The sequence below is a fragment of the Bubalus bubalis genome, chromosome 16, assembly GCF_019923935.1.
Source record: "Bubalus bubalis isolate 160015118507 breed Murrah chromosome 16, NDDB_SH_1, whole genome shotgun sequence".
In the NCBI taxonomy this organism is placed as follows: Eukaryota; Metazoa; Chordata; class Mammalia; order Artiodactyla; family Bovidae; genus Bubalus; species Bubalus bubalis.
In genome coordinates this window covers 63,401,230-63,414,513 of record NC_059172.1, presented here as the reverse complement: position 1 = coordinate 63,414,513, position 13,284 = coordinate 63,401,230, and the positions used below count along the sequence as shown (strand labels likewise).

The window sequence follows — 13,284 nt, the reverse complement described above, 5'->3', positions numbered from 1 at the left end:
GATAGAGTGTTACAGTCTTAAGGGGGTAGGGAGTAGGAACTTCGAGGGGTATTTGGGTGGCAGATCATGCTGGGCTTCCTGGATGATGGCTATCAAAGTTCTGGCTCCTTTCATAGATGAAAGTTATAGGATAACATGCCTTGTAATACTTAAGATGCATATTCACTTTGTACTACTTTGTATATATTATTTTAATTAATTTTAAAAATTATTTTGAAAAATTTATCATCTTCAGATCTAGAATCTGAACATGAGACTCAAGGTATGTATCTGCTGCTCTGGATCCTGTACACATACAGTGATCCGAGGCCAGGAACTAGGTAAATTGTTCTTCTAGAGTCCAGGAACTCTGGGGGCTGATTCTCCAAAGCACCATACAGAAGAGCACTACAGCTTAGCAGTGAAGGTCACAACTCTGGAGCTAAGCTGCAGACTCAAGTCCACACTCCAACACTGCTCACTATGCAACCATGAGCAATTTACTCCAATTTCCTGTGCCTGTTTCCGAATACGTAAAATGGAAGTAATGACCTCATGGGGCTGTTGTAAGGGCTGAATTACTTCACATGTGTAAACCACTTAAAACAGACTGAAAAAGATTCATTTGGGTGCTTACTAGTGTATCATTATTGCTTTTTGTTGTTATTTAGTCGCTAAGTTGTGTCTCACTCTTTTGGGACCCCGTGGACTGCAGCCTGCCAGTCTCCTCTCCCATGAGATTTCCCAGGCAAGAATGAACACCAGAGTGGGTTGCCATTTCCTTCTCCAGAGGATCTTCCCAAACCAAGGACTGAACCCACGTCTCCTGCATTGGCAGATGGATTCTTTACCACTGAGTCACAGGGAAACCCATTATTATTGCTAATTTCTACGCTTATGAGATGGAGATCCTTGGATTTATAACTGCCCTCATGCAAAGTTATCCTATACACTCATACAGAGGATGCAGAGGGTCAAAGAGCTTTCCCAATACATGCTATACTTTTTTATCTGAAAGCCAAAAATTCCAGGAAACATTACTGTCCCACAATAATTCAGCCTGCAGTACCCAAAGGTACAGTTACTCTTTAATGTGGCTCTGGTCTTTCTTCCTAATTATGGCTTCCAATTCCTCGACTCCCCTTCAACAGCTGCTAAATGGAAAAGAAAATCACGGTTTGGCTAAGAAAGAATTATAAGGACACTGGGATGGGTAATCTTAAACTTTAGCCAGGCCAGAATTAAGTAATAATTCTGAAAAAAAATAATCCTAACATGAGAACCAAAACATCCAAAGAAATTCTTCAAATGTAAGAGCATATTTGTGTACTTTAATTACTAAGAGTTAACCTACCTGTTCATCTGAAGCTAGATTAGTGAATAAAGGAACAATTTCACTTTTCACACTGTCTAATTCCAAAACTTTTGCAAATTCACCCAATTTGGAAGCAGCAGCACGGCGTACCATTGGTGTGTCATCTGAGCACAAGGATCGGAAGTACCTGCAGCAAATAAAATAATGAAGGTATTTCCTGTTACATGCCACTGATTAAGCATGCCCCCAACACACACAGGAATTTCAGAGGTTTTCTTCTACAAATATCAGGCATTAGACTTCTACTCATAGAAGTCACAAAGGAAAACCCACTGGTATGTCACTTGGACACTGGGAACTGCTCTCATCAGTCTGACTACCCTGATACCAGCCACTCACTGCTAACAGGGTACTGTGTATCCTGTCAGCTGTGAGCTCCCAATAACCCTGAATAACTAAAAAATACCATATCTTACTGTCTAATTTCTCCTTTGACAGCAACGGAAGCCCTGGGATAGCAAACGCTGAACAAACCACATGCGGATGTGCGAGAGGTGAACCAATCCCCACTCGCTAAGCGCTTCACCAGAGGTACGAAGTGAGCCTCCAGGGCCACTGGCGTGTGCTCCTGCGAGATCTGCCTCAGGGACTCCACAGCCTTGTCTCGAACCACAGTCTCTTCCACAGTTGCCAGGCTTTCCAGAGGAGGCTGCATAGACCAAAATGGAAAATCAGAGAGAGAACTTACTCAACCAGGTTAGATACGGATTATCACCTTTTAAAGTGACTGGAGGGAGGTGGGACAAGTAACCAGAATGTTAGCTACATCACACCAAACGGTTACTTTCAGTTCACACGGTGATGGCATATGCTGTGCCCAACCTGAAGACACGATTTCTGTAGGACAGCCAAGATTTCATGTCCCAGATGGCAATTCCCAGATGGTGTCTACGAATGACACGGTGGAAGAGACCTGACACAATATTAATATCACTGTGAGCTGAATCACTCGACTTAAAAGCTGTGTAGCCAAAGTTGACAGAACCATGTATACTTCCTCAAGAGTGAGTGCAGAAACATGACCACCTCTGGGCACCACAATACATGAGGACCCCGCATCAGGACACTGAGGCATGGCGCCCGGAGTATCATTCTACCGTTCCTGGAGGTGGAAGCTACCTCTGTCAGTTCACTCCACACCACTGCCTTTTCCAAACTATTAAAGGCTGAGTGCAAAATTACTTTTCTTAGAATGCTTCCAGAATTTTTCCATGAGCCAGACACAGAGCGGGACTTTATGAAAGAACAATTAAGTGAAAGGTACAGAGACAGTAGGAAACCTTGCCTGCAGCTTTAGAAACAGGAGAGACCAAAGGGGTTGGCCCTGACTAGGATCAGTGAGCGAGTGCAGCACAGCCCAGGGAAAAGTGCAGAGGCTGATTCTCTCAACTGCTGCTCTTGGTTTGTACCCGGTCCAGGCAGATTCAGGATACACCGTGAAGTGCCAACGTTATAGACAAAAGCCACATGTAGAACTGACCAGGAGAGTGAAACAGAATTGTGAGTCAAAGGAAACAAGGGTGTCTACATAATACATTTCAAAAATTATTTGATACAAGGTACTCAGCTTTCCTAAGAGAAATTTCAGAAGCCCTCTGAAAAGACACTGTTTTCTTAAAAGCAAAAGCCTTTCATGATCTGTCCACTGCCTTCTCTGATCTCCTCTCATGCAGTATCATTGATAATCTCTATCACTACTACAGAAGAGCAAGCTCCTGTCTCTTGATTGAAACTTGGCCTATTTCTCCATGACCTTTTCCTACAGCCCTGGGACCACCACTTCCGCCTACTCTAGCACCAACACTCTATACTCTTGCAATCAACCGGTTTCACACTTCCAAGGCTCCTAAACTCTTTCTTTTAAAATGATATTTACTTTTATATTCTAGCACTGAGGAGAGGGAAGAAATAAGGCCATGATTTCTTTGCGCTAGTTTACTTTGGGGGGGGTGTCTTTTGACTTTTCTTCTTAATTTTTTAAAGATTTACTTTATTCAAGTACAGTGGTCTTACAATGTTATGTTAATTTCTGTTGTACAGCAAATGGATTCAGTTACACATATACATTCTTTTCCATTATCGTTTTATCACAGGACATTGAATACAGTTTTATATTCTAATGGAGGAAGACAACAACTCATCAGGACAATAACTAGATGGTGTTGAATGCTCCGTAAAGAGAACAGGGGGAATTCCGTGGAGGCCCGATGGTTAGGACTCTGTGCTTTCACTGCTGAGGACCAGGGTTCAACCCCTGGCTGGGGAACTAAGATCCCACAAGCTGTGTGGTGCAGCCAAAGAGGGGGTAAAAACAAGGCTGATGTGGTGAGGGATGACTGGGGAAGGAATTTCAGGTTGAGAGGTCAGGGAAGGCATTGCTGAGATGCATTAAAGCTGGCATCTAAATGATAAAGAGTCAGTCATAGGAAGCTCAAAAACACATGTTATTATAGGGACTATCCAGGGCAATAAGCTTGGTGTATTCAAAGAACAGAAGGAAGACTATTGTGAATGGAATGAGGTTATTAAGAGGGAACATGATATGAGATAAGCTCATAGGGGCAAATTTTATAAACTAAGGTACAAACTAAGGTAGAAATTATGAATTTTCTAAGAACCATGGCAGGGAGTAAGTGATCCATCTCTGGGTGAAGAGTGAACTAGAGTGGTGGGGCAGAAGGCATGAGTGGAAAGCAACTAGATTACTGCAATAATCTAGAGGAAAGACCATGTGGTCTAGAAAGATCAGTGGAAAGATGAGCTAAGTGGTAGTAGAGATGGAAGAAAGAGAACTAATTTGGAATACATGCAGAATCTACAGGAGTGATTGACGGATTAGATGTGTGAAGTGAGGGGAAACGGATTCAAGAATGTCTTCCAGGCTTTGGCTGTCCAACTAACTGGGTAGATGGTGATGCGATTTACTGCAATGGGACAACTAATTAGGATACATTTTTGGGGAAAAACTGCATTCTGTTTCACACATACTAAATTTGAGATGCCTGTTTGACACCCAAGTAGAAAAATCATAGCAGATACATACAACACAGATATTTATATCTTTCTACATATATCTATATCTGAAGCTCCATGGAAAGGTCAGAGGTAAAGACAGAAGTCATGAGAGTCAGCAATATAATACAGCCAATATTGAAGCCCTGAAGCATACAACCCCATCATCCTGTGCAGCTGTCAAATTCCTAGTCATCTTTCACACCCTAGTTCAGACACTCTCTCCCAAGGACATCTTCCCTGATCACCCTGGGTTAATCCCTTTCTCTTTTATGTGCTTCAAATTTTTCCATCTAACACCACATAGTAATTACTTGTTGACACAAAAGGACAGAGGCCTTATTACACTCCCAATGCTCATCTTTAACATGAACATTGGAACTTCAGTGACTGATATAGAAGGTTCTCAGTAAATTTCAACTGAATTAAACTGAATTCATGAAATTCACAAAGAAGTCAGAATCAAAAGTTACACTTACAATTAAAGACAAAACTAATAAACATTTCCAAAGCCACAGCATTGTTAGATGAGAATTAAGATTTCCACTGTTAAGAGGGAAAAAAATCATGAACAGAAACAATCCAGCCCTTTTTCTCCTAACTGCTAAAGTAACAAGTCAGAAAAGATAAAGTTCCCACATTCACAACCAGAAAAAATAAGAAAGGTTGAGTCCAAAATGCCTACATTATTTGTTTTCTCAATAGCTAACCCTAAAGATCCATAAAAAGATCTTTATAAAAAAATGCTGCACTGTGCCTCCTATCATCACACAATGTACTACTTATACCGCAAAAGTTCTAGAAGGACAGCAGGCAGAATATACTCACCAGCAAACAGTGGGCAAAGTCAGGACCTCCCACCAGGCCAGTGAAATTTCCCAGCTGCTCAGCAAGAGCTAACAGTACCTCATCTTCATCATAAATTGTATCTGGAAATGACAAGAACCCAGTACTCATCAACAAGGATAGCTGGCCCAAAGCTGGACACTCACACAAAACTAGGAAGAGATTCCATGTGTAACTAGACAAGCTGTCGCCATCCTAACGGCCTTTTCCTCCTTCTCAATCAAGTGTCTTCATGGATTTGTTTTACAGAAGGAACTAGAAATTCATAATCGCACATCAATTACTTTTCTATTAGCTGAATAGTTAATATCTGAATATGTCCAGCCACAACATTACAATATATGCTTTGCCCTGTTTCTTCACAGTAGAAACAACAGGCTCAGTTTAGTACTTACTAATACTATGGGCAACAAATACAAAACAACAGTCCAAGTTTTGAAAGCCACTGGAAAACAGAAATGCCCAGGCCTTTCCTCAAACAGTCACATACCTGTAAGGAATGGCAGCAGTTCAGTTCGTGTCCTTTCTACTCCGAGTGCTAGAGCAATTGTTGATAATTTCTTAATACTATTGAGACGGAGCTTTGGAAAAAAAAAAAAAAAAAAGTAGAAAGAAGAATGAAGTAAAGAAGCAGTTGTGATTTAGACCAAAAGAGAGTAGCTGCAAACAGGTGAGGTAATGGCATACAGATAAAAAGAAAAATAAAAAAAACCTTTAATTTACACTTTATTCTATGAGGAACCTCAAAAATAAGAGAACACGCCTTCTTTAGCTAAAGTAAGATTTCTCAGGAGAAACCCTCTGACGGGCCCATTAAAGAAATGAAAGAAAATACAATATCCGGAAAAGCGAGACAATTTTAAAAAGAGAGAAATGTAGCAGTGGTAAAGCAGGTGAGATGGTTGAGTACCACCCCAGGCTTTTCAAAGACAAGTTCCATCAGAGCTGACATCCCGCCTCCTTTAGGCTAGTTTAGCCACCCCTCCACTCGAGCCGGGCCAGTTTCCAGCAGGCCGCGAGGAAGACAGTCATTCTCCTGCATTTCACAGGGCGCCTCGGCGTCCTGCAGCCCCTCGCGGCCCCGCGCCGCCCGCCTCCCGCTCGCCCCGCTACGGGCGCCGCCGGCCCCGGGCTGGACGCGGCGTCCTCACCGCCCGGCCCAGAAAGGGCGCTCGGGCGGCAAGCCGGTTCCCCCACGAGCACCCAGGACCAGGTGGGACGCCGGGCCGCCGCCTCAGCGGGTCAGAACATGGCGTGCGGGGCAGGCTCCGGGGCCGCCGGGTCGAGCCACCAGAACCCCTCATGGGTCCCTCCCCTCCTCCCCGTCAAGTTTCAGCTCAGAGTCCCGGCTTTCTACCCCCGGGCCTCCCCGACCACTGGGGCCGGCTGGCCCCCTTCCCTACCACGCGCCCAGACAAGCCCGCGTCCGCTGCCGGGCGCGACTCCAATACCTGCACGTCCTCATTGCGGAGCTCGTCAATTAACACCGCGATGGGGTAGAGCGAATCGTCTCCATCTCCGCCGGCGGCCCCCGAGCCGGTGGCAGACCCCGCCGCACCCGCCATGTTCTTCCTCCTCCGCCTCGACTCCGCCGCTCGCTGCGCGCCCTGGCCCCGCCCCACGCCCTGGCCCCGCCCCGCTCCCTGATAGGCGGGGCTAAGGCCGGAGCTCGGCGGGAGCCGAAGTCCGGGAACTGAGTGCCTGCAGAGCGGGTGGAGACCCCTGCCAGGTCCCCTTTTCCGGAGCTGTAGGTCTGAACTCCAAAAGACAGGTGGGCTTAGAAGGCGAAAGGAGCCCCCGTGTCCTTTTCCCAGGCGAAAGAAACAGGGGCAGGGATTCATCTTGCCCGTGCTGATCTGATGGCGTCGGGAACCTACCTGCGTGACCTGTGCTGTGCCCTCTTAGGACTCAGGGGACCAAGAGGATGCTTGAGGCCAGGAGGAAAAAAGACTTAGCGCCTCCCTCCCCCGACCTCATCCTGGCCCGGAGCCATTTGGGTCTCCATCCCTAATTTCCCCCGCTATATCCTCACGCTTCCACAAGCTTCCACAGAACCCCTCCACCCCTTCCTCCGGCATGTGCGCCAGAATTGTATCTGGCTCCTGCTCCGTAAGACAAATACCGCGGGCGGTGAGAGAAAATGAACAGTGCTATCCAAACTCCCCAGTCAATATTTTTTCCGCTTTCTCCATGCAAGCTGTTAAAAACATGCTGCTCTCTTGTTTTTGTGTTTCTTTTCAGTTTGGTACTGGAATGCTGCCTTCTGTTGTATTTTCTTTCTCTTATTTTTTAGGTCTTTAGCATGCTAGAAGTACAACAATCAAGCAAAACTAGGACAAGCTTTAATCCTTCCAAATTGGGTGAAGCGGCTACTTTGCTTGTACAAGAAAGGCTAACCTGACCTCTCTAGAACTCCAAGAGTCCTCAAAGGCAGCGGTGGGAGGAGGTCCGAGGGTATGAGAGTTCTTGCAAAGTTTAGTAGGAAGTTTCCATTTACCCTTGTGCAGGCAGCACGGAATAACTAGAATGTCCTCTTTTTTGTTTGTTTTGGACTATATGCTGCTTAGAGTGATCGCTACCTGTGGTGATCACAAGCTCTGCAATGGTAATTTTATATGTCTGATGAATAAAAAAGGAAAATTAACAATAAATGTAATTTCAGTTTAGTTCAGTCACTCAGTCATGTCCGACTCCTTGCGACCCCATGAATCACAGCACAGGCCAGGCCTCCCTGTCCATCACCAACTCCTGGAGTTCACTCAAACTCATGTCCATCCAGTGGGTGATGCCATCCAGCCATCTCATCCTCTGTCGTCTCCTTCTCCTGCCCCCAATCCCTCCCAGCATCGGGGTCTTTCCAATGAGTCAACTCTTCGTGGCCAAAGTATTGGAGTTTCAGCTTCAGCATCAGTCCTTCCAATGAACACCCAGGACTGATCTCCTTTAGGATGGACTGGTTGGATCTCCTTGCAGTCCAAGGGACTCTCAAGAGTCTTCTCCAACACCACAGTTCAAAAGCATCAATTCTTCAGTGCTCAGCTTTCTTCACAGTCCAACTCTCACATCCATACATGACCACAGGAAAAACCATAGCCTTGACTAGACGGACCTTTGTTGGCAAAGTTATATCTCTGCTTTTCAATATACTATCTGGGGTGGTCATAACTTTCCTTCCAAGGAGTAAGTGTCTTTTAATTTCATGGCTGCAGTCACCAGCTGCAGTGATTTTGGAGCCAAAAAAAAAAAAAAGTCTGACACCATTTCCACTGTTTCCCCATCAATTACTTTAGGGGACTTTAAAAAAATGGGGTTCTTGGAAGTAAACACAGTAGATAAGGCTTTTGATCGTAGTGTAAGTTTAGGAACCAGTGAATCTGGTTAATTTAGGCATTCTGGATTATTTGAATGACCACTTTACAACCTGGTATTGCCTTGGGATTTCAATACCTGCATTTGCATGTATGTCTTAGTGGTGCTTTTACTATTCTGGGATCATGAGAAAAGAACAGAGGTGGATTTAAAATGACAATGTGTTTTCGTGCACAAAATGAAAGCCAAACCACATCATAGACTGCATTGTCACAGTAGTTCTAACAGAAAAGTGGTGAGAAAATTGAGATAATATAGGTCACTTGGTGGTATAGGTATGTTGAACTCAAAAGAAGCTGAGCCTTCACAGGAATACCATAATCACAATACAAGGGATAATTTAGTCTCAGCAAAATACATCATCTGCCATGTTAAATTGCTATAATATTAGTTTGAATGGTATTAGTTTTATGATATCATTTGTATTTAACTTGCAAATTTATATTTTTTAGTTATATAAGAACTATAAATAAAAGATCATTATATTCTTACTTTATATTTGTACATTTAAGTAACACTGTAATAAAAATAAGTAAACAGAGTTTTCAAGATTTTCCAAGTACTATACAAGTTGGAAAAAAAGAAAAAAGGTTTTTTGATTTAGTCCTCTAACCAAAAGACCAGAGAGGGGTTCCTGTTGACATGAGGAAGAGAAATCTATTCTCGTAAAAGTCTTCATCAGACTTCCCTGGCAATCCAGTGGTTAAGACTCTGGTCAGGGAACTGAGATCCTGTATGATGAAGCAGGCCAAAAAAAAAAAAAAGTCAGAAATGATAAAGAAAGCAAGCACAGAAAGAAGCACATTAAGTCAGTTCCACATCATCTCTCAGGGCAGATATTAACTCAAGCTTAGACAAGCTTCAATATGCTAAATATAAAACCTAGTACACTGATGGATGCTAAGCTATTTTGTTTAAAACTCAAATACACTTTGCTTACCCAAGCACAATGATTTGGACACCTATGAAATAACTATGATTAAATATGAAATCACAAGCTGAGAAAATAGGCCCCAGAAGATTGCCTGGTTTGAGAGTCATCAATTCTGGACTTCAATTCCCACCTCTGTGGCTGACTCATCACGACTTACCCCTCCCTATGCCTCGGTTCGGCCTCCACCCCCTCACCCTCAATAAAATGGAGCTAACCATCTCTGACTCCCTTTCCAGCTACTGTGATTATGTGGGAATGAAACAGACAGTAAACATGGAGATGCTAGTAAATCCTTCAATAAAGAAAGTGATTAAAACAGATAGACCGCAGCAGAAAGAGCCTATTTCAAAAATTGGGTTGAAGGGAAACTGGAACTAAATCTAAGTCTTTTGGGGAGTGTGGTCCACTGACTACCTGAATTACCTAAAATGCTTGTTAAAAATGCAGATACCTGGCCTACATCCAGGATCTACTGAATGAGAACCCTTGAGAATGGGGCACATTTTTACCATGCCCCTTGGTGATTTTAATGTACACTCATATTCAAAAGTCATTGATTTGATAAGTTTATCCAGAAAAATCATTTCCAGGTCAACAAAACATCTGCTCAGGAAGAGTCTGCTCAGGTAGCCGCTGGAAGCTACTCTGTCCAGAAAAAGCAAATGACAACTCCAGTTGCTCATGGCTAAACAGTTCTGTCCCTTCTGGTTGTGGGTTTTGCCAGTTAAACAGATCCCTCCTTTGCGGGATTCCTGGAAGCTAGCAAAGCACCACAAATCCAGTCCTGTGGCGCTGAGCTGTTTCCACACCCCCCTCTCCCCTCTGTTGCTCCCTCTGGTCTCCTTTCCCTGTTCGACACCCACCATAAGAAACTAGTGGCCCAGGAGCATCAGGGACAACCACTGAGATGAGACAGGATTAGAGGCAACCCCTGGGAAGCAGGGTGATATGCTCAGCACAAAAGCACTGAATTCGAACACCCACGTACAGTTCACTTATCCAGTCAAAGGAAGACAAGGTTAGACTTGTCAGTTCCTGGTCAGATGAAGCATGGAGAATGCTGAGAAGCACAAGCTGACGGGATCCAAAGCTCTGAGTGTCGCAATAGAAAAGGGTTAGTCCTAAGGAAGTCTGAATGATGTCGCCGTGTTCTCCTGTCTCTTACTTTACATTTACTAGGGTTGCCTCTTCTGCAGAGCTCCACAAGTAAGCACTCCTTCAAGTGCTGATCTGTTCCAGAGTCACCCCACTGGGAGCAAAGGCTGAGTGCAGAGAGAGAATTGTGCATAGGAGGTACTCTCAGGGCAGACCCAGAAGAACCATTCTATGGAGAAGGCCATCGAGAAAGAGGTGGGTGGCTCAGTTCAGGCACAGAAAACCAGAGGTATATACAGATACTTTCCAACCCTCTTCATTTAGCAAGATGAACCTGGGAAACCGATTCCCAGGTCTTACTTAATTGATGGCAGAGTAGTAATTATCACCATAGCATTAATGACATTTCAAATTTATATTTATACAAAGAATGTCTTCATTCTGTGAGACTCAAATATTTGCCCCTCAACTCTTTTCTTCTTCTTTCTCTTCTTCCATTTTGTGGCAAAATTTTAAGCCCAACATTATGGATGGGACTACTTAGCAAAGAAAGAGACTTTACCTGGACTCGCACAGTGACTCAAAGAAGCTGAAGAACTCATAATCAGGGATGCTCACCATCATACCTTGCTTTATCCTCCAGCCCCACCATGCCACAGCTCACCGCTGTATGTAAAATGTATTGGAGGACTTCTCTGGTGTCCAGAAGCTAAGACTCCATTCTACCAGTGCAGCAGGCATGAGTTCGATCCCTGGTGGAGACCCCATGTGCCATGCAGTGTGACCAAGAAAATAAACAATAAAAAGGTATTGGATTTCCACAGCAAATCTTTCTTTGAATTCTTGCGAAGAATATAATTCTTGGGAAGAGATGGTTCTGACTCAGGCCAGTCTATACAGTGGTTAAGACAGTACACAGTCAAGTCAGGAAGACCTTGATTGACATCCTCGCTCTATCAATTATTAATTATGTTCAGTTCAGTTCAGTTGCACAGTCGTGTCCAACTCTTCGCAACCCCTTGGACTGCAGCACACCAGGCCTCCCTGTCCATCACTAACTCCAGGAGTTTACTCAAACTCATGTCCATTGAGTCAGTGATGCCATCCAACCATCTCATCCTCTGTCATCCCCTTCTCCTCCTGCCTTCAATATTTCCCAGCATCAGGGTCTTTTCCAATGAGTCAGTTCTTCACATCAGGTGGCCAAAGTATTGGAGTTTAAGCTTCAGCATCAGTCCTTTCAATAAACACCCAGGACTGATCTCCTTTAGGATGGACTGTTTGGATCTCCTTGCAGTCCAAGGGACTTTCAAGAATCTTCTCCAACACCATAGTTCAAAAGGATCAATTCTTCTGCACTCAGGTTTCTTTATAGTCCAACTCTCACATCCATACATGACTACTGGAAAAACCATAGCTTTGACTAGATGAACCTCTGTTGGCAAAGTAATGTCTCTGCTTTTGAATATGCTATCTAGGTTGGTCATAACTTTTCTTCCAAGGAGTAAGTGTCTTTTAATTTCATGGCTACAGTCATGATTTGCAGTGATTTTGGAGCCAACTAATTGTGTGACTTTGGGCAGATTACATACCCTCTCTGAACCTTCGTTTCTTCATCTGTAGAGTATGGTTGTAAACCTTACTTCTTGTGGTTGTTAAGATTAAATAATTAAGATGTAGTGCCTAGATTAGTATCTGACAAGATTAAGCCCTCAGAAATTTGCCATTAATAGTTATTATCTACTGAGGAAGCAGAAGCAGGAAAGAAAACATTCCAATCAGCTGAGCTTTGGCAACAAAGAGGACCCTTGTGAAAAGCTGATGAAATCTACATGGTTTAGAGTCAGATGACCTGATTCAAGGCCTTCCAGGAGGCTTTCTCATTGGTAAGGTAGAGACAGTGCTTACCTTACTTCTCTTTCAGGATTGTTTCAAGGAGTAAGATCCAGACTGTAAAGGACTTGCTAAATGGCAGGCATAACACAAATGTTGGCAGTTTTGTTTTTGACTTTCAGGGGCTCACTGAGTCCTTGAATCTGGTGCCCACACCAAACACATAATGAGAACATCTGGAGGCTTAAGTTCAAGGTCTGTTGTCACCCCAGTTTCCGAATAACAACAGTCAAAATGAGTACCTCCCTGACCACAAGGGTATATTTAAGATGCAACAAACCCTGTGATTGAGCAGGCATGGTGACCTTTCGCAAAAGTCTTAGGCCCCTGAGTCCTATTATTGCCCTAATATTCTAGGACAGACAGATGGGTATCTTGCCAGATGCTATACACAGTCCAACAAATACCCTTTGTTACAGTGTTAAGTGAAAAAGCAAGGAACACGGTGTTACTGAAACTGTAGTACACAGGGTACTTTGAACTGAAAATGTTTGGAAATAATAAATTGCTCCTAAATAGTTAATATTAAAATACCTTAAGATTTTTTTTAAAAAGCAATGTGTGTGTAGTATTATAACACATTATAATACTACACAGTGTGTGTAGTAGCTAACTATTTGTGTAAAATAGAATGAACACACATGTGCTTGTATGAGCATTTAAAAAAAAAATTTTTTTTTTTAAATCTCTAGGAGCACACACATGACTAACCACATTGGTTGATGGAGTATCTGGGAAACAGAAATATAAGGAGATTTCAGTTCAGTCACTCAGTTGAGTC

At 43.5% G+C, this 13,284-nt stretch overlaps 1 protein-coding gene and 1 long non-coding RNA gene across 3 annotated transcripts in view; one reads left to right on the top strand and one right to left on the bottom strand.

Annotated features, from left to right (window-relative positions):
* Positions 1-6,822, bottom strand: part of PPP2R1B (protein phosphatase 2 scaffold subunit Abeta) — a 34,285-nt gene extending 27,463 nt beyond the window's left edge. For both annotated transcript variants that reach the window (XM_006065266.4, XM_006065267.4), the window contains exons 1-5: positions 6,664-6,822; positions 5,703-5,793; positions 5,195-5,295; positions 1,771-2,003; positions 1,334-1,481 (exon numbers count right to left, since the gene is read on the bottom strand). In XM_006065266.4, coding sequence (XP_006065328.1) covers positions 1,334-1,481; positions 1,771-2,003; positions 5,195-5,295; positions 5,703-5,793; positions 6,664-6,777 — 687 coding nt within the window. In that variant the 5' untranslated portion in view covers positions 6,778-6,822. The remainder of the gene's footprint in view (positions 1-1,333; positions 1,482-1,770; positions 2,004-5,194; positions 5,296-5,702; positions 5,794-6,663) is intronic.
* On the top strand, positions 6,818-7,878 carry LOC123329824. Its single transcript, XR_006545415.1, has 2 exons — positions 6,818-6,983; positions 7,506-7,878. It is a non-coding gene; the product is annotated as an uncharacterized LOC123329824 (long non-coding RNA).
* The last annotated feature ends 5,406 nt before the right edge of the window (positions 7,879-13,284 follow it).